The sequence below is a fragment of the Ambystoma mexicanum genome, chromosome 13 (genome assembly GCF_040938575.1).
Source record: "Ambystoma mexicanum isolate Mex_15411 chromosome 13, UKY_AmexF1_1, whole genome shotgun sequence".
In the NCBI taxonomy this organism is placed as follows: Eukaryota; Metazoa; Chordata; class Amphibia; order Caudata; family Ambystomatidae; genus Ambystoma; species Ambystoma mexicanum.
In genome coordinates this window covers 790,490,604-790,511,159 of record NC_090938.1, presented here as the reverse complement: position 1 = coordinate 790,511,159, position 20,556 = coordinate 790,490,604, and the positions used below count along the sequence as shown (strand labels likewise).

The window sequence follows — 20,556 nt, the reverse complement described above, 5'->3', positions numbered from 1 at the left end:
GCCACCTGGTTTCTTTTTCTCTTTGCAGTTGTTCTATTCTTTCTTCAAGTCACTGGTGGGTAAAGATGTGGTTGTCGAGCTCAAGAACGACCTCAGGTGAGTTCTTGTCACAGTAAAAGCAAGTGTGATGTCTCATGGCAGCTGAAGGTGTGGCAGCTGTGCCAAATTCCCTACCAGGGCCATCTTAATGGATTTTTGGTTCTGTGGCGCAGACACATTTGCCCCCCAAATAAATCCAAGAATAGCTGATTGTGGCCCCCGCTATAATAATGGGAATAAACTAAGTCCCCCACCACCCTCCTTGCTAAAATGGGTGGCATTTCAAAGACCACATTAGCCGCCAACAATGAGGGAACCTGTGTGTAGCCCAGATATCGGTCAGGGTTTGAATTCACTGGCAGCTATTTAGCTCTTGCTTGTAGCCTACAGGAGCCTCGTTAGCTTAAAACCACCAGGTAACGGGAGATACCTTTGGCTCTCCAGGCAGGCCAACAGGGCAATACGAACATGCCTATATGACATTAACTTTGACTATTTGAAAACTTAATAAAGAAGAATTGGGACTCCTCTATTACACATTTAAACCTAATGTGCAAAAAGTTAGTGCAGATTTGAAGTGTGGTGTGTACTCACTCCTGGTTTCCCCAGTGGTACCTCTGACCTATTGGGTGATGCCTGGCGCCCAGGATATGGTTTTAGCTTCTGCCTATTCAATCTTTAAATTTGAAACCTGTATGACCGGTTTTAAAAAATGGTCCCGGGGAAGGTATTCTGTAAGACACTGATCAGTAGCCACATGAAAAAGGTACACCTACTCCAGCATAGACCAGAAACTCCAATTCAACCATGCCAGGCGGGTATGTAAACCAGAACGTATTTATGAGATTTTAAGACCCGAGGAAGGGTAATGCCCACTAGCCTCAGTATAGGACATTGTTTAGGAGTGCTCAGAGCTATGCATTCTTTAGCACAAATGCAGGACGAAGCTGGACGTTATGAGGAAAGTACACATAGACTGATCATAAATTCTGGAAAATGATTTGCAGCCTCATGGAAACGCAGGAGCTTTTTCTTCTCCAGAGCTTTCATGAAGAGGACAGGATGCGAGATACCCCTTCCACCAACTTGTTTTACTCAGTACTTTTTCTCTTTCACTGCACTCCTTTTTCGCTCTTGTGTGGCGCTTGCTCTCTGGGGCTCTTGGGTGGCGCTTGCTCGCTCTGGGGCTCTTGGGTGGCGCTTGCTCGCTCTCTGGGGCTCTTGGGTGGCGCTTGCTCGCTCTCTGGGGCTCTTGGGTGGCGCTTGCTTGCTCTCTGGGGCTCTTGGGTGGCGCTTGCTTGCTCTCTGGGGCTCTTGGGTGGCGCTTGCTTGCTCTCTGGGGCTCTTGGGTGGCGCGTGCTTGCTCTCTGGGGCTCTTGGGTGGCGCGTGCTTGCTTGCTCTCTGGGGCTCTTGGGTGGCGCGTGCTTGCTTGCTCTCTGGGGCTCTTGGGTGGCGCGTGCTTGCTTGCTCTCTGGGGCTCTTGGGTGGCGCGTGCTTGCTTGCTCTCTGGGGCTCTTGGGTGGCGCGTGCTTGCTTGCTCTCTGGGGCTCTTGGGTGGCGCTTGCTTGCTCGCTCTCTGGGGCTCTTGGGTGGCGCTTGCTCGCTCTCTGGGGCTCTTGGGTGGCGCTTGCTTGCTCGCTCTCTGGGGCTCTTGGGTGGCGCTTGCTTGCTCGTTCTCTGGGGCTCTTGGGTGGCGCTTGCTTGCTCGTTCTCTGGGGCTCTTGGGTGGCGCTTGCTCGCTCTCTGGGGCTCTTGGGTGGCGCTTGCTTGCTCGCTCTCTGGGGCTCTTGGGTGGCGCTTGCTTGCTCGTTCTCTGGGGCTCTTGGGTGGCGCTTGCTTGCTCGTTCTCTGGGGCTCTTGGGTGGCGCTTGCTTGCTCGTTCTCTGGGGCTCTTGGGTGTCTCGGCTCGCTCGCCCTCTGGGGCTCTTGGGTGTCTCGGCTCGCTCGCCCTCTGGGGCTCTTGGGTGTCTCGGCTCGCTCGCCCTCTGGGGCTCTTGGGTGTCTCGGCTCGCTCGCCCTCTGGGGCTCTTGGGTGTCTCGGCTCGCTCGCCCTCTGGGGCTCTTGGGTGTCTCGGCTCACTGTGTCTGTCTCTTTTTCTCTCTTCAAACCCACCCCACCAGTAAGGACAGAGTTGGTTTTCTTGGAGCACGCATGGTTTGGGGGTTATGCCACGCTCTGTTATAAATTGCATGGTCCCCAGGGGCAGGGATGGGTGACGCTATTGGGGGGAGAGGAGTATGCACGATATCTTTGCTTCTGTAAACGAAGTACCAAGAGCTCTGCTTGGGGGTAAGTTTTCTAGGTGTTCTGTGTCACCAGTGTAGAGGCATTTGTCGATGGTGGCCTTTGGGTGCTAAGATGCATTGTCTTGGGCTGTTATGTGTATTGGTTGTAGAGGTGTTGTGTTCTGATGCATATTTTGTGTTGGAATGTACAATTTGAACGGGGCGCAAAATAAATTGTTCCTTTCTGTCCTGTGTACAGTTGGTTAGATACATAGTGAGTTCTGTTCAGGGCACATAATTTGAGTGTTTTGTGGGAGGATGCAATAGTCTACGGTGTCAAAAGCAGCACCAAGTTCCAGCTGGGAGCGTGTGGAGGCTCTACCCATCTGTTGCCCATGTGTCGTCCTCCCTAGTTGTTTGGAAGAGATCCATGTGTACATCCAGCGCCCCGTCAGATTTGTGGGCTAGCTTTTACAGGGCAATGCACCAGCACACTTGCTCAGCCAGAGGGGATCTGAGCATGTGTCAAGACGCGAGATACTGCGTAGACTGAGTACCTCCGTCCCCAAGTACCAGTCAGGGAGATATCTATGGCACGCCTACCGATTATTGGGGCCACAGGTGGCTGGAACAACTGCAACGGATCCCCAGGTAGCTGCAAGGGAAACATACTAGCTTTGCCTTTCCTATAACCTGTTCCAAGGCACACACTAGAGGAATCGCACCTACCAGTGGGATGGCTGGGAACAGGCACTGAAGGCGTCAGACTCCCTGAAAACAGGAAGTAATTCCCCACTAGGTGATGTGCAATGAGGTGGTGAGTAATGGTCCAGCAACCCAGGTGGTACTTCCAATGGAATTATGGCTCAGGGGAACAGCAAACAGGGAGGCACCGTGGATGGAAAAGTGTTGCAGCAGTAACCCCTGGCAGAGCGGGGCGCGGTACAAAAGGACATTCCAATAAACCATCCAGTGAGAAAGACGGAGGTAGAGTTCAAATGGGAAAATCTGATGACTAGAGGAATCCATGTGGTACAAAACAGTCCAAAGAACAATCTGTTAATGCGTTGCCGAAGTCGGGAGCCAGGAAGTACGAAGAAGCAAGGTAACACGCTAATGCCGGGCATAGGCTGAGAAGCGCTGGGCCCTGCGCCGAGCGTTCATTTAAGGCCGTTGCTGTGGACACCGATCACGTGACTTACGTGCCACTTGATCGAAGGGTAGCATTACCTGCGCGTCCCTCAGTTTCCATGGCTACGGCCATCGGGACCGCGGCTGAAGCTGCCAGCGAAGCGTCCTCTGTAGGGGCCGCAGGCAGGCCGTTTCTTGGCCGGGGTGAAGCGGTTGGCTGCCTGAGGCGCAATTGCCCAGGGGCGCATTTGCCTGCCCTGGGCGGTGTCGAATTGGCCTGGGAGGCGCGATTGCTTTGATGCGACGGGTGAGTAGCGGCAGCAGGTGCTGCCTTTTACGTACGCTACGTGCCCGGGTCACCAAGTTGCGTGCTACTGCTTGAGGACAAAATGGTGCCTCTTGCTTGGATTCCAGGATTGCTGCTGAGAGCCGTCCAGCAGCAGGACTGACGATCAGCGTTTGGTACAGCTAAAAAGGCACATGCCCCTTTGCGAAGCCAGAGTGCTGGGTTTATTTGCAGGTGGCCTAATTGCAGTCTAGGGTGGCAGATGGGAGATACTCTATTTGTCAAAGTGTGAGCTGGTGCTATGTGGCACATGGCTGCACTATAGTAAAGGGGTAATTGGCAAACAATAGAAGGAAAATCTGGAAGTGAGGGGCAGGGGCAGTTATCTTTTTGGCCTAGATTATAGCATTTTATTGTTCCCTAACAGTATCTGTAGTCCCTGATCGGCTCTAAAGGAAATATAAGATGCATTTTAAAGCCACATGCATGTGTGAGGGTCATTTTTGAAACCTTCAATTTCATACTCTTGATTTTTGTGTGGTTGTGTGGTTGTGTGTGTCTCACGTGCACATGCATAACTCGACTTTACATCCTATTATTGCCGTAGGCGTCCTCGTCACCCCTCGGGCAGGAAGAGACCACCACACCCTCCAGAACAGCTCACGTTTGCCTGTCGTTTCCATGCTGATATTGAACACAGCATTGCATAATAGAATCAGAACAAAATTACCTTTTTGCTTGCTTACAAGTGTAGTCGCTTAGAGCTGGGAAAGAAACAGGCTGGGGGAACATCCATTATGTTAGAAGATACGACGCACACGATAATTTGTTATAATAATCTGCTTAGATCACATGCTGTGCATAGGCCTGCATATAGTGGAAGCTGCAGAGTATTAGTTTGTTTTTTTAAACTGAAAGGGGCGTCGAACTAGGGCGTACAAGTAATACTACTAGTGTGACGTCCACTGTACCCATGATCCCTCGCGCGTGGTGGACCTTCATGTTTTTTTCCGCCATACTAGTCGGACGCATGTTGCAGAGTTCCCATGGCATTTGCCAATTCTACTTAAATATTGTTAAAAATGTTCCCTGTTATCTTTCATCCTTCGCCGAAGATCGACGTCAGCAAGATCGAGGGAACCAGCCATTGAAAACTACACAACGGACCCTGTGGGGGGGGGGGGGGTAGGTAAGTAGGGAGAGTTGGGGGGGGGGGGGTGGGCATAACTTTCCCACATTGATTTCCTACATATACACAGCCTGCTGCCAGATTTACACATATGAAGAGTACTCCTTTCAAATGCTGCCCTGTGTAACAGGAAGTTTCCCTGGGTAGACGAGCGCAATACGTGTAACCTGTGTCTCCCACAAGACCATCCAGGGGCTACGCGGCGAGCTTGTAAGCTCTTCAAGCCAAAGACACTCGGACTGCTCGACAAAGCTCTGGGTCCACTACACCAGGCAGCTAGAGGCCATGTACGTTGAAGGGTTGTTTAGCGATGGTAGCAACACTGCCTTATCGGACGGCGAGGGCAGAGGGGTGACTTCAGACACCCACGTGCAAGCCCATGAGCGTTATGGGGACAACTCCTCGCAGAAGAAGCGCAACCCACACCACTCCCTCTAAACACATCAGCCCCAGCCGTGACTCAACACGCTTGTTGAGCGATCGGCAACAGAAGGCACAGAGAGAGTGGTCCAACGATTCTGTGTTCCCGTTCGTGATCACCACATGACAAAGACCAACCGTCTGCAGTTAAAGGTGCCACACTCCCAATAGTTCCAGAGGTTCGATCGTCAGACTATTTCGACCTCTGTGCACCCTCCTTCTACTACCTCCGAAGCTCAACGCGAATCGTCGAAACCCTCGGAAACCCCTAAAACCTCCAGAAAACATTCCTCTAGTCACGGGAAGGGTTGATATACAACACAAGAAACCTTCAGAACACCATAAATAAAAGTCCAAGCTCCCTGACGCTACTCCGAAGAGTAAAATTGTCCCTCCCACTCAGGATATGGGCATGGATGAGGAACCAGAACAGGAGAGGTTTATTCCCAGTTCCAGGGAATGGAACTCGGCGGACATTGATGAGAAGGATGTCTTCTATGAAAAAGACCCTAATTATTTCCATAGCTATGCCAACACACCAACTACCTCTGCCCCTTCGGGGTCGAAGGACTCTCAACCCCCTACCAAAAGGCTACGCTCTTAGGCTCTGGCGCAGGGATTGGTTTCAGACCCTTTGCTAATTGAACCTTACCATCCAGAGTCATATGGAGAGGTGACAAACACATATGCTGGAAGATCAGACAGGGGATGATGAGGATCAGGAAGTGGAACAGGAGGATGAGGCAGAAGCCTACAATCTTGACTCCCCAATTCCTAAGGATCCCAGCCCCCCCGCCCCTCCCCCCTCCCCTCCTCCAGTGCCTGACTCACCGATTGATGATCAGCCACTCCTCAATGAGGTACTGGCTAAAACAGCACCTTATTTTCAGATACACACACAGGGTGTCCAAGAATATGGGGATTTCGCGGAAGAAATCCTAGGGGACAAAAGGGCAATTACCCAGGCTATCCCAATATTAAAATAAATCCAGCCTAGAATTGATCCCTCGCTGATAACCCCAAATCTTACTTGTGCAGTTAATCTACAAGTGGAAAAAATTATTCCGGTCTGCACCCTGCGATCCCTTGTACATAAGGGGGCAATTAAAACCCGACTCCCTGGTAGTAACAACCACCAGAAAGCGGGCAGGTACACCACTAGCTTCTTCAGAAGCTCCTCCCGATAAGGAGAGCAAGTGGATATATGCGCTGGGTAGGAAAGTTTCCTCCACGTCAGCCTATCGGGCACGTATTGCTAATAGTACCACTCTTTCAGCAAGCTATAACTGCCATCAGTGGGAACAAGTAGCTGCTCTAGTAGCCTCTGCACCTGAACCACTAAAGGGCCAGTTGGCCCAAATTGCAGCAGACGGAAGGTCCGTATCTGGATGCATCCTTAAAACTAATTTTAATGCAGCAGATAATGCTGGAAGATTGCTCGCCGAAGGCACACCAATAAAGCGCCACGCTTGGCTAAGGCAGTCGGGGTTCAAACCCGAGACCCAAGCCACACTTATAGACATGTCTGTAGAGCCGAACATTCTATTCGGCAAGGCCGTGAAAGAGGCACTAAAGACAGCTAAAGAGGAGTACGAGACCCTAAAATCTTTCGGCCAACTCGTAAATAAACCCCCAGGTCAGAGGGGAAATAATAGTTTTCTTTGCTATCAAAGCTCCCAGAGGGATGCCAACTACTAACAAAATCAAGGAACCTCGTGTGGCAACAATCAGTTCCAAACATCACAGGGATTCACCAGAGGCCAGCGCAGGAGCCGCACTACGGGTAGAGGCAGCCCCGCCAGAGGTGGTACGCCACCTAGTAAACAGTGACGTTCCGCTCCGGGTTCCCTCTCGTGCATCCCCAGTAGGGGGCTGCATTTCCACCTTCATCCGCGCATAGGAGGGGATCACGTCCGACAGATGGGTGCTGTCCAGTGTCCGCAGGATACTGTATAGAACTATTAGCGCTCCCCCACGATCATCCTCCAAGACAGAAGGTACACTTGGAGCACCAGAAAATCCTTCTCGAGGAGATCGCCACTCTACTTGCAAAGGACGCCATAAAACTCGTCCCGGGGAATCAAGTAAACGGGGGTATTTATTCCACCTACTTCCTTGTGCCAAAAGAAAATCTAACCATGCGCTCAGTATTAGATTTGCGCCCTGCAAACAAGTATGTCAAACCACAGAAATTTCACATGACTACACTCCCAAGAGGTAATCCCCCTACTAAAAAAAGGATTGCATGGCAACAATGGATATGAAAGATGCCTATTTTCATATTTCAATGATCCCAGCACACAGAAGATTCTTGCAGTTCAAGGTGCTGCCCTTTGGTATAGCCTTGGTTCCAAGGGTATTCACCGTGGTGGTGGTGGTGGTGGTGGCGGCGGCGGCGGCAGCGGCGCACCTACACAGGGAGGCAATCCCAGTGTACCCTTACCTCGACGACTGGCTCATCATAGGGAAAACCACTGTAATTTGCAGTCTAAACATTCTGAGAACTATCAACCGCCTCTTCCAATTGGGCTTCTCAATCAACGAGACCAAATCAAGCCTGGTGCTAAGCACCTTAACAGTTCCCAGGAGCTGTCCTAAACGCCCAAGAGGGGTTGGCCTGTCCATCAAAGGAAAGCATTCGGAATCTGTTGCTGCAAATTCCTCAACATCAGGCCGGTCGCCAAATAAGGGTGCGCAAAGCGATGTGTGTTAGGCATGATGGCATCTTACATTTACCTGGTTCCCCACGCACGCCTGTGACCCATGCAGGAATGGTTGGTGAAGTGGTCTCAAGCAAGTGGTCAGTGGGACGATCTAGTGGTCGTTTTACCAACACTAGTACAGAGTCTTCGCTGGTGGACAAGAGAATCTCACAAAGGGGAAACCCTTCTACGATCCGGAGATACAGGCCGTCGTCACAACAGACGCCTCCCTGGCAGGATGGGGAGCGCACTACCTGCACCACACAGCTCAGGGTCGCTGGTCTCACACAGTGGCTCAGAACCATATCAATCTGCTAGAACTTCTGCTGTCTTCAGGGCACTTCGGGCATTCGAACCCCTCCTATCTAACCGGTCAGTGCAGATCCTAACAAACAGCACAACGGCAATGTTTTACTTAAACAAACGAGGGGGGTATTTGTTCGCCAAATCTGTCCAAGCTTGCCCAGAAAATATGGAGATGGGCACTCAAACGGAAGATTTACCTGTCATCCCAACATGTTCCACAGGATCTCGGCTCGCTAGCAGATGCTCTGAGCAGGTATCCCCTTCCAGAAAAACATGAGTGGACACTAGACGAAGAAGTCTTAGGAGACCTCTTCGCCACAAGCAAAAACGAGCAATGCCCAGGTTCCCCCAGCCAGGCTCCAAGGGGAACGCCCTATGGATGAATTGGTCAGGGATGTTTGCCTACGCTTTTCCACCAATCCCTCTAATGAGTAAGGTGGTCAACAAGATCCACAGGGAGCCGATGACTCTCATCCTAGTTGCTCCTATGTGGGGAAGACAACCGTGGTACCCACATCTATGCAAATTGGCGGTGTGACCTCCCTCCCCTTCACCCCCCCATCAAACTCCCGTGCCGGTACAACCTACTCTCCCAGCACGAGGGCCTAACTGTGCATCCTCAGCCCAACTCAATGAACTTGGCAGCATGGCTCCTGAAGTTTCGGACATCTGTTTACCCCAGAGATGTATGGATATCTTGAAAGAGTCAAGCAAACCTAACACAAGGCACTGTTACAGTAACAAATGGAAAGGATTCGTTATGTGGTGCCAGAATAAGCAAATCGACCCAGTTGATTGTGCACCTTCTAATGTAGTCACTTATATGCTCTACCTATTGAATGCAGGGTTTGTGTTTAACTCGCTTAAAGTGCACCTGGCAGCTTATTAGCCTACACCACTTCTTATAACAAAATATCATGGTGGAAAGTGCCAGTTGTCAAAGCATTTATGGAAGGGGTAAAGCGACTCCACCCTCCAATTTCTAACCCACCACCAGGTTGGGACCTTAATGTGGTACTTGCTAGACTCATGGGACCCCCTTTGAGCCCATGCACAACTCTAGTCTCAAACACTTGACTTCTTAGTAGCCATCACATCCATAAGAAGGGTCAGTGAAATTCAAACTGTCAGTGCAGGATCCTTTCTTTACTGTTCATAAGGATAAACTGGTTTTACACACTCACCCTAGGTTCTCAGCCAAGTTAATTTCCAAATTCCATGTTAACCAGTCTATTGTGCTACCGGCCTTCTTCCAGAAACCCAAAAGCTCTGCGGAGGTGAAACTCCACACACTAGATGTGAGGAGGGCGGTCCTCTACTATGTAGACAAAACCAGGCCACTAAGAAAGACAGATCAACTGTTCGTCTCCATAGCTACAGGCAGAGAGGGAGATCGCTTCTCTAAAAATGTCATCTCTAGATGGATAGTCGGATGTATCCAACTGTGCTATTCCCTTTCAGATAAAACACTGCCTTTTACGCCAAGGGCTCACTCTACAAGATGTACTGGAGCCACTCTGGCTTTCATTGCAAATGTCCCCCTTGACACCATTTGCAAAGCAGCTACATGGAGCTCGATTCACCCCTTTACTCGGCACTACTGCATTGACGCTCGTTCCAAGACATTACTCAAGTGGGACAAGTGGGCCATTTGTTCGCTCTTGACCCTTCTCACATCCCGCCTCCTAACGCTGCTTGCTAATCTATGCACAGCATGTGATATAAGCAGATTCCACAAGCCTCAGAAGGGATACATTACTCGCTGTAATCGTATTTCTGATGCTTGTATCTGCTTAGATTCACATGAGCGCGCCCGCCCTTCATCCCCTCTGAGAGAAGGCGCATGGAGGCTTGTAGTCTTATCTTCTTAACTCTGAACTCCCGCTACCTCATGTCAGAAAAAATACAATCTGTGGGTCCTACATGCGTGAGGGATCATGGGTACATTGGACGTCACACTAGGGATAGTATTACTGGCATGCCTTAGTTCGCCCCTTTTCGAGTTTCGAAAAACAAACTTTTAATACTCTGCAGCTTCCACTAGATGTCGGCCTAGGCACAGCATGTGAATCTAAGCAGATACAAGCATCAGAAATATGATTACAGTGAGTAATGTCTCCCATATATCACTTTTGCTTTGCATAGGCTATGTTGCATACAATTTTATCTGACAACTGATTTATCGACGGCGGAAGGATTAAAGGTTGAACTGGTCTTGCCATGATTCGAACCTGCGATCTGCAGATCACACAAAGATCACATCAGCGAGCACTATACTCGCTGATCTATCTTACAAGCTACCTGTAGGGGCAGATGCACATTGGGTGTAGCGTACAGTCCTATCAGCAATGAAGGGAGAAGAGCTGGCGCTGTGGGTGGGCAGATCAGAGGAGCTGGAAACAGCTTAAAAGTATGTGGCGCAAACTGCACAGCAGTCCCTTGACTATCGCTGAATCTGTTAAATGGCGTCACCAGCCGATAGTGCACAAGTGACACAAACTTTGATAGTGGGGAGGAGCCAGCTTCCAGGGCCTTCCCAGCCAATTGAAAGTGCCTTTGCAATCTACTTCACCAGGCATTTCGATGCCATGCAGTAGCTCCTGACACTGGAAGCCCTCGAAAGCAAAATAGAGTGAAAACAGCCAAGGAGGACACCCGGGGGCTTGTAGAATTTTCAATGAGAAATTAAGGAAAACTACAAGTCCCAGAATTCAAAGCAAAAACAGACTGCCGTCCTTCTCATGGATGAAAATGGGGAAACTGATCTCTGCACTTTTGATGAGCAGTGACCTTTGAAAACGACGCTAAGAAGTTAGTTAATGCAGCACCGCATGTTTGGTCAGCTGCACTGCAGTCTTACAGCAATTTCAGGGATCTGCTGGCCTGAGTGTGCACACTGATCTTGAGCATTGTTAGGTAGTGCTTGTACAGAGTCAAAGTTTGCGTCATGGGAGTGTGCCGAAAACTTCTGGGGGTGGGAGGAGGCACATTTTTGTTGTTTGCCCTGGCACCATATTGCCTAGCTACTGACCTGGCCCCTAAAACGATGATGTGTGACAGAACGTAGAAGGCTTGCTGCGCCCCTGCCAGGCTAGATACTGTCGTGAACGGCGGGTAAACCGGCAACGTTGCTGGATTCGTGTTGGATGCGTGACAACCTGCATGAGCACACTGTCTCCATGTACCCCAGTTATCCTTTTTTCTCACTGCTCGTGTGGACATTCTGGCTTATCTTGCTTTCCATGTTTTGTCTACTTTTCTTTTGGGTCTATGGGGTCCCTCATTTTCCTGGCTCGGTTCATGTCCCCTGATTATTCCATTAATGAGCAGTGTCCACTTAAACTGCCCGTATCCACTGTGGTTGTCGCTTTGTTGAAAACTGGCCGGCACTATTGGTCTGCGATCTCGCTTTTGATACAGAATGTGCTCCTTCGGTGGCACCCAGCATTTTGGATTTTCAGAATCTAATCGCTTGCAGTGACTGTTTTGGTGCTTCAATACACTGTGAACAATATCCAATGTTGTTTCCCAACGTAATAGGCCCCCCTTTATGAAACTCAAAAGAATAAAAGGCTGAACTGGACTATCCCGGCTACATGGGTAGAACTTACCAAACTGAGCAAAGCGAGGGAGCCATACCCATCTCAGGGTTGAAGCACATTGGGGCGAGGGGGTGGTGGAGAGGTTGGGTGCGGGGACCCACAGGACTTGATGGAAGATGTCGACATCGTTGCAGCATTTCTGCTTTAGGATCCCCTTCTCCACCCTCCTCCCGTGCATGCCACACGGCTTTGGCCTCACCAGCCCAATCAAGGCTGAAGTGGCCCATTGAAGCAGCTTTCCCTCTTTTGCAAGATGCCTGCTAACATTTCATCAAGCTGTAGAGGAGCCAGAAGGCCTGCAGCACCCAGTGATTTAGAAGTGCATGGATTTGTTGGTTTTGTCTTTTGTCTTTTGTTTTTGGTCGCCCCATTCAAATGCTTGCAGAATCTCCACAGGGTAAAATGGCACTTCTGCCCCCCATTGTTCACGGAGAACTGGAGCAACTGACTTGTAACCTGTGGCTGTTGGACGCCAATACACAGATGTCAGCAGTCTCTCGAATGCAGGAAGTGCTCTGCTGCAGCATCCTTGATTTGACTTCCTTTTGAATAATGCATGTGCATATGAGCAAGAAACCAAGCTTACAAACGGCTAAAATTAGCACACAAGTGAACTACATGTTCCATCTTTGTATCTCTGGTGGGTCGTTGAAAGCCTTAATATCCTCAGCCATGCAAGTATGACTCGATTGGAAGTATAAGTACTGTGACTTCTGAATCCCTTAATGTTTCCATTTTGTGCTACAAGATAGAATTTTGACTGGGGAAATGCAAGGTTGTTTCTGCAGAAAGCCACCCACCCACCTGTCGTGCTGGCCACCAAGCAGATTTCCCCATTTGCCTTTCAGTCCTACTTTTGAGAGCAAGAAGTTTAAGATGCACTGCATAGCTGTGTAGTTTTTTCTGCATCATGGTTCAAAGCCTGGCTTTGGGCAGATTAGATCATACATGTGCTAATTGTAACCATTTGATCTTTATTTTGAAGCGGTTTCTCCACCCCAGGTGCAGCAATATATATTTTTATTAAGATATATGGCAACTCGGATTTTTCTAAATCCAAGTTGCTACTGCCATTATCTTTGAGAGCAACCCTTCTTGGAGCACTGTAATGCTGTAGTAACTTCTAGCATTCTAGCATTGAGACAAAGGATTGCTTAAACAGGTAATGCATCTTGGCTTCTGACAGAGTAAGATCTCAACAATTGGGGCAGGGCTTGTTTTCCCGGGGTCTGTTTGTACTGCATTGCCTTGCTCCACCCTATTGGGGTTTGGGATAAGTGTGCCGCATGCCTGAGACCAGAGGTGGAATCTAGGCTTAAATCCCAAGAGCGTCCTCTGAACAAGCACCCTGAACAAGTGTGTCTATCTGGGTTTCCTTGATTTGCTAAAAGAGCCCAATATTAAAATGGAATTCGAGCTGCTGAGCAAGCCTATGCCGGAGTGAGCTGTGATGTCCTGCAGGTGTTTACAGCTTCCGAAAGAAGTTGAACAGGCTTCTGGTCCCAGTTTACTGAAGCGACCTGGGGTTATCTGCCATGTCCCCATCTGTCCCATGAGTCTGTGCAGTGTCTAGTGGTGAATCGCAGACAGTCTTGCTGTTACTGGAGTTGGCAAATTATCACTTTTTTCAGAATGTCAGGCATAGTGGGGAGGGTTGCTATGATCAAAGGTTGTCTGATGTTGAGCTGCCTTTCCGATTCGGCAGAATCCTGGCAGGGGATGATATCCCTTCAGTGGGGGTGTCTGGCTGAGGGGATTTTATTTTTAGCACCATGCAGGTTGTATATTTTTATTTTGGGAAGATTTGACACTATTCTACTTGGCTGTCTAGGGCGAGTGATGTTTGTTCAGATTGCAGTACTTTTTTTCCTTCAGTGAAAGAAAGTAATGAAAGTTGACAGTGTTCTCTTTTCTCCCTTCCAGTATCTGCGGCACACTGCACTCCGTTGACCAGGTAAGCTGGTTGTGGGTCTTTTGGGAGGGGTTGGGGAGGGGTGCTCTTTCACCCCATCCCTACCTTTCTTTGTTATCCATTGTTCTGCCTACATAGAGGCTGGGTGGGTGCATGTGACTAAACCTATATTGTTTTTGTATTTTATAAAGCACCTTTGTCCAAAGCGCTGCGCAGAGCTAACAATGTAACAGTACAACAATAATCAGTTAAATTGGTCGAGCATCAGGTCTGATGGCTAACACTAACAATCGGGAACAATAGATCTTTTTCAAAGACTCGATAAAGAAGAGTAGACGGAGATGGACTGAAGAGTTGGCGGTAGGGCGTTCCTTTCAGCTCCTTTCCATTGGAACGAAAACAGAATTGGGCACAGAGGGCTGGGGGGGGCACGTTCAGCCGGAAAAAAGGTAGGAAGGACAAAGATCGAGAGGGAATATAGAAAGAAACTGCAGCAAGATAGTTGGGGCTAGACCATAGAGCGAGTTGAGGACTAGACAAAATGAAATTTAAGTTGAGAATGAAAGGGTAGCCAGCAAAGTGAAACAAGAGATGCTGAAATAGAATTACGATGGGAGAGAAGACTGAGTACACAAACTGAATGATAGATTGAGATTTTAAAGGAGCAAGGCGAGAAGATGGGAGACCCGAAAAGTGTAACAGAACAGTAGAACAGCCGAGAAGAAATGAGATGCTTAGTAGTATGGAAAGTAAGAGAAGCACAAACTTTCCGAATATTGTAAAGATGAAATCTACAGGAGCGAGACGTGAGAGAAATGGTAGATTAGAATTGAGATGAGACTGACTTGCGTGCAGCAGGAGATATAGAGACAGGAGACGGAGGAAAGCAGACGGTGGAGTGGGGTGAGGGCGAAGAGAGTTGGCGGGGAAGAATAAAAAATATATAGGCAGCAGAGAGAATATAACTCGGATGTCTAAATGTCTGACATAACGTACTGTCTCTGCGCAACCCTAGTCTCTCCCCTTAGTGGTTAGTCGTACTTTGTGTTTTTGTGCCCCTTCTCTAGGTCCCCTTCAATTGCGGTTACTGTTGTGCTGTGAGCTACGTCCCATTAGGTTCTCTCCCACTCTCTAGGTCCCCACCTAGCTGGAGGTACCATTTCTACAGTTGTGCGCCACGTGTCTGCTCCTCCTGTGTGCTCCCATCTGTGTGACCCACCCCCTGCCCCTCCTCCCTCCCTATGTGTATCCTGCGCTGTGTGGAACTGGGCTGTGCATCTCTGCATTCTCTCTCCCTTGTCTTATTGTCCTCCTTGCACCCCGATGTTGCTCTCCGTTCTTCCCATCTTCTTTAACTGATCCTCGATCTCCTATTCTATACCTCACGAAGTCCGGAAGGAAGAAGTTGAAGAGGGACATCCTGGTCTCCAACCCAGGCCTCCCTATTGCCGATACATACATCCGTGCTTCCTGCAGACGACTCACCGACATCCTCTTTATTGTTCCTCACCAGACCTACGAACCCCTCATATGGTCTTGGCTCTCTCCTAATTCCTCTCCCATTAATGGTGGCATTCCTCTCCCAGTAATGGTGTCACTCAGTGGGAGGCCCTCTTGGTCTCCTTCCACTCCACCAAGATCATCATGAAAGTCTATTTGAATGGCACTGTCCTGATCAGAGCCCTCTCTGCCCAATCTCCTCCTTTTCGATAGGCATTTGTCTTATCAATTCCCTTCCTTCTCCTGCTACTCCACCTAGCACCTCTCTGGTTCCTCTGCGGCACCTTCTTCTGCCACCTTCCTCCTCCTCTCTGGCTACTTTGCCACCACCTGCTACCGCCTCTGCCCACTCTCTGGCCCCTCCACTTGGTGTACCTCAAGCCTGTACCCGCCTCAGATGTCTTTCAAATGTGGCAACCGGCCCCAGGTAGCTAACTCTCGCTCTGCTGCCAGACACTCTTCGGACTGTCACCTCCTCGAAGAACTTGACCTGGATTTCCTCGCTCTTTAACCGAGACATGGTTCACGGCCAGCTCTGTCACGAGTTTTGACACACTCATCCCTGATGGCTACAAGATCCTCTCCAAACCCAGAACCAACCGACCCAAAGGTGGAGTAGTGTTGGGAAGGAGCCAGGGTCCTCCCGAACCCCAAAGCGCTTTAGGTAAGACCTCTTTAAGGCGCAATAATGGACTGGGGGGGGGGGGGGTCACTGGGAAGGCTCTCATGTAAACCTAATCGCATACACAGACATAAGCAAGCACTGAAGAAGGTAGTTATTGTCTAAATATAAGACTCAATTAACTATTGGATAAATGTGTAATGTCAGATGCCTGCCATTTTAAAAGCTTAATTAGTGCTGTAGATGAGTCCAACTCCCCCTTCCTTCCCAGAAGGGATGTGTCCTGTGGGATTCAAAATAGGCCGCAGGGTTAGCGTGCAGTGTCCGTCACCATGAACTGACTCACTATGCGTGTTAAAAATAGGACTCGCATGTTTTGTGCAGCAGAATGGGATACATTCGAAGTATAAAGTGTGACGGAGACTACAGGATCCAGATAAATGTGAGCAGGAGTGGAGGAATATGGAGAGAATGACTGGAAAAGGTGCACAAAAAAACAAGGATTCGTTTTTCCTTAGTCTAGGCCTCTAAAAGTCGGCAGAGCTGCAGTGTGTTTTTGCATAGCTAGCAAAATGTAGAACAGCATGCTCTGACAAAACAGCTGACAACGAAGAAAGAAGGCTTTGGAGCACCTCTATTCTGGAAAAAGGACAGATTGGGATGAAGCCATGGTCCAGAGACACCACCACAGCAATCCAGTCCTATATATACCCCTGCCTGAAACCACTTTGGCAGGAAGGAACGGAAGGGGACCAGAGAAGACAGTTAAGGCAGCAGAATCCTTTGCTACCATCCTCGTTTGTAAGATTAAACTTATCCTTACAAGATCGCCTTTTTGCCTCATTTACCTAAAGGTGTATTGATTGTGGTGTGAGCGTAATTCGGGACCCCCTTACAGTAGCCCTGATCTTTCTGCAGTGGGTCCCTGCTTCTCTCATTCCCACACAGCTTGCCCTCTTCCTCTGAGTGGGCTGTCCTCTCCTCTCCTTTTTTTAAAATGTATTTTTACTGCGCCAGCAGCCCAAAGGCATCTGGGCGCAAACAAATGCACGTTAGGACAGTACAGAAAGAAACAGGACAGTTCACCCTAAGGGGGAGGCTGTGCTAGACACTTCTTCAATTTAAAAAGAAAAGTTTTCATTGATTTCCTGAAGGATTTTGCGTTGGGTTCTAGTCGGAGTACGTGTGCTACCGTGTTCCAGAAGAAGGCCCCTTTAGCGGGGAACAACTATCTTCCTAGGCCCTTTCTGCATTTGACACTTGGGCCCTGTATTTGACCTTGGTTGGAGGAACAAACTGTTCTGAGGGAAAGATACGGGAGGACCAATGGTTTAAGGTAGTCGGGGGCTGTATCAAAGAGGCAGCATAGAACTATGGTGCCAATTTTGAAATAGATGCGTTCTTGAGGTTTCTTCTGTCATCTGAAATGTGAGTACTTCTGGGGATATTTTTAACAATACGCACAGCATTGTTTTGAATGATCCAGCACTACTTAAGGTTGAAAAGTGAGGCTCCACTTAATAGTGAGTTACAGTAATCAAGTCTGGTCGCTCAAGTGAGGGTGGTGCAATTATTTTCTGTAATATAGGGGCGTATGTTCATGAGTAGGCATGGATGGTAATTGCAGGTTTGATTTACTTGGTCATCTGCATTTAAAGAGGCCTCCCATTGAATTCCCTGGGTTTTTGCCTTCCATCGGACTTGGATTTCATTGTCTCTTATTTGGAAGCATTTATGTCTGTGCTAAGTTTGCCCCGGGCCTGCTGAGCGCCAAAGATCAGAAGTTCGGTTTTGCTGCCATTTAGACATGGCCAGTTTTCTGACATCCATTTTTCGATTCGATTATAAATGTTGGTTAAGATGGTCAGGTCTTTGGCATGGTCACCACTAATTTCCATGACTACTTGGGTGTCCTCCACATAGTTTGTAAAAAAAACGCACCCAAATTGTGGGAGTGTGCAGAGCGATCCGATGAGCACAGGCGAGAGGGAAGTGCCTTCGGGCACCCCGCATATGATGGGTGCTGATGGAGAGAAGACTGGTTATTATTATTACTGGTCCCCACTGCATTCTGGACTCTCGGTGTGAGGGGGAGGAGCGGAACCAGCCAACAGCCTTTTTAGAGCACTGGACGAGATCGCAAAAGACATTCATGGTCCATCAAATCCACACAGCGGAAAGATCCAACAAAATCAACATCCCAGCTTTCCCCTCATCCACGATTTTAAACATGTGGGACTGATGGTCCACAAGAGCTGTATTAGTGCTGAAAGATGGTTGAAAGCCTGATTGTCTGTTATGGAAGATGTTATTACACCTTACACAAGGCTTGCAGCTGGGCGGTGGCAACCTTTTGTCTAGGATTTTGATGTGAAACTGGCAGTTTTTAATAGGTCTCAGATTACTTGGTTCTTTTGGGGGTGTTTTTTAAAATTATTTTTATTTTTTTATTTTTGAGGGGGGTGATGACTTTCTTAATCGACCTGGGTACTAGGCCATCCCTGAAGGAGACAATTACAAATCTGGTCAGAAATGGGGCAAACTGGTCTTTATGCTCTAAAATCAGTTTTGGAGGTAGAATATTATATGGACAAGAAGTGGGGTGCATAGAGGATAACATTCTAAGCATGTCTGGGACCGAGATTTGAGTGAATGAGAAAACTGGGATCTGGTCCTGTATGGGAGGACTGCTCTGGGCATTTATTTTGTTTCTTGGAGCGGACATTTTTGTTTCGAACGCTGCTTGGACCGTAAAGCAGTCTTGGCTTGTCGGTTGAAAAGAAGTTTGGAATACGTTTTGGTTTTTCTAGAAGTTTCAAAATGTTGAACAGCTTTTTCTGTATTATTGGAGGATTGTTGGATCTGGGCGTTGAAAATGTTATTTAAGTGTCCACTATTTGGGCTATATCCTATCTACATCTATCTATTTATCTATCTCCTTAGCCATACTTTTGCTAAAATATTGATTAATTTACATCCTTTCCCCATCCCAACTTCGACACTCGCCGCCGGCTTGGAGAAGAAATGGACCGTCGGCTGCTGCACGACGGATTTGGGCCTCGGAAGGCCTCTGGCCTTGGCCCTGCAAGTAGGGAGAGTGAGGGGTTGGACATATTCTACACTCTTGGTATATAGGTACACCTTATACATTTCCTACACTTACCAGCCTGCTGCCTCAAGGTGCGTATGGAGGGTACCCCTTTTCAATTCTGCCCCAAGTGCAATCGCAAATACCCTTGGGTCACAGGCACGCCACGTGCAATCTCTGCTTGCCGAGGGACCACCCCGAAGCGAACTGCAGAGCGTGTAGTAGGTTTAAACCTAAGACACTTAAGGACCGTTCAACGCATTGGGCCCACCACGCCAGGTAGGCGGCCATGGCAGCGGAGGGCGCCTTCAGCGACGCCGTGCTTTCGGACGGCGAGGGCATTACGGCGTCGAAAGACAGCCGAGCGCAGGTCCCCGACCTCGGAAGGTCGTCGACAGGGCGGGTATGGGGAACACCCCCGGCGACACAAGCACTTCACACACCACTCACACAAAACACACTAAGTCCAATCGAGACTCGACGACGTCGAGTTCTCGGAAAGAGGCACAAACAGAACGGTCCGAATCGGTGTCCTCTGGGCGTTCTCGATCGAGATCACCGCATGACTCCAGGCAATCATCCACTCTTGCCAAGAGTGCCTCGCTCCCTAGGCTAACAGAAGTTCGATCGTCGGAGGACAAAGACGACTTCCACTCCCAGGCCGCTCTCCAGGAGTCGGAGCCCGCAGACAAGATCAGCACGGCCCCATGTTCGAAGGACAGGGACTCTACCTCCGATCCTCGACGCCAGGCGTCGAAAACCTCCGGAACCACAAAGGGACAGGGAAAACACTTTTCCACTCCCGGGGAGGGGGGAAAACAGCAGAAGGAGCAGCCTCTGCACTCTTCCACACCTGTGAAACACTCCACTCCTTCTAAACAGACAAGACCAGGTCTGCTGATGTTTCTGAAACCAGCAAATCTACTCAAGATAAATCTCCTAGACTTTCTGAGAGTCATAACCAGTTCCAAAAAATGGTCGCGTGATGACATTGATAGGGTCATGTCAAGGATGTCTTCTTTGGCAGACTTTTACAATAAAATTCCAGACCATTTCCTTTCATATAATCCACAAGGGGCTACACCCTCAGGCTCTAATGATCCTATACCCCCGAGTAAGAAGCCCCGGTTTGAGACACTGATGAGGTCTACAGACCCCTTCGAGGTACAACCATACTCTCAGCCATACTCACTGTACCAAGGAGAGACTTCCTTTGGTGAGGACCAAGATTTTGGCATGGTATAAGAGCACACCGGGACAGGCTACTATGATGATGATGATGATGATGATGATGACCAAGAAGAGGAAGACCCTGAAACCTACAGAGTAGATTACCCAGTAGAGAAAGAAGCCCCGGTTACCGACTCCCCCGTCGATAACCAACCCCTCCTGAACGAGGTTCTCGCACGAGCAGCAGAACATTTCCATATTGACACCCATGGTGTCCAGGAAGAGAGGGACTTCGCCGAGGAGTTAGTGGGAGAAAGGAGGCCTGTTGCCCAGACCATCCCTATCCTTAAGTCTATTCAGCG

General features: G+C 49.1%; 1 protein-coding gene across 1 annotated transcript in view; it reads left to right on the top strand.

Moving 5' to 3' along the window:
• The window catches only part of LSM2 (LSM2 homolog, U6 small nuclear RNA and mRNA degradation associated), a 120,532-nt gene that overhangs the window by 74,576 nt on the left and 25,400 nt on the right, over positions 1 to 20,556 (top strand). Inside the window, exons 2-3 of the mRNA XM_069635172.1 lie at positions 29 to 96; positions 13,826 to 13,856. Of these exons, the coding sequence (XP_069491273.1) occupies positions 29 to 96; positions 13,826 to 13,856 (99 nt within the window). The remainder of the gene's footprint in view (positions 1 to 28; positions 97 to 13,825; positions 13,857 to 20,556) is intronic.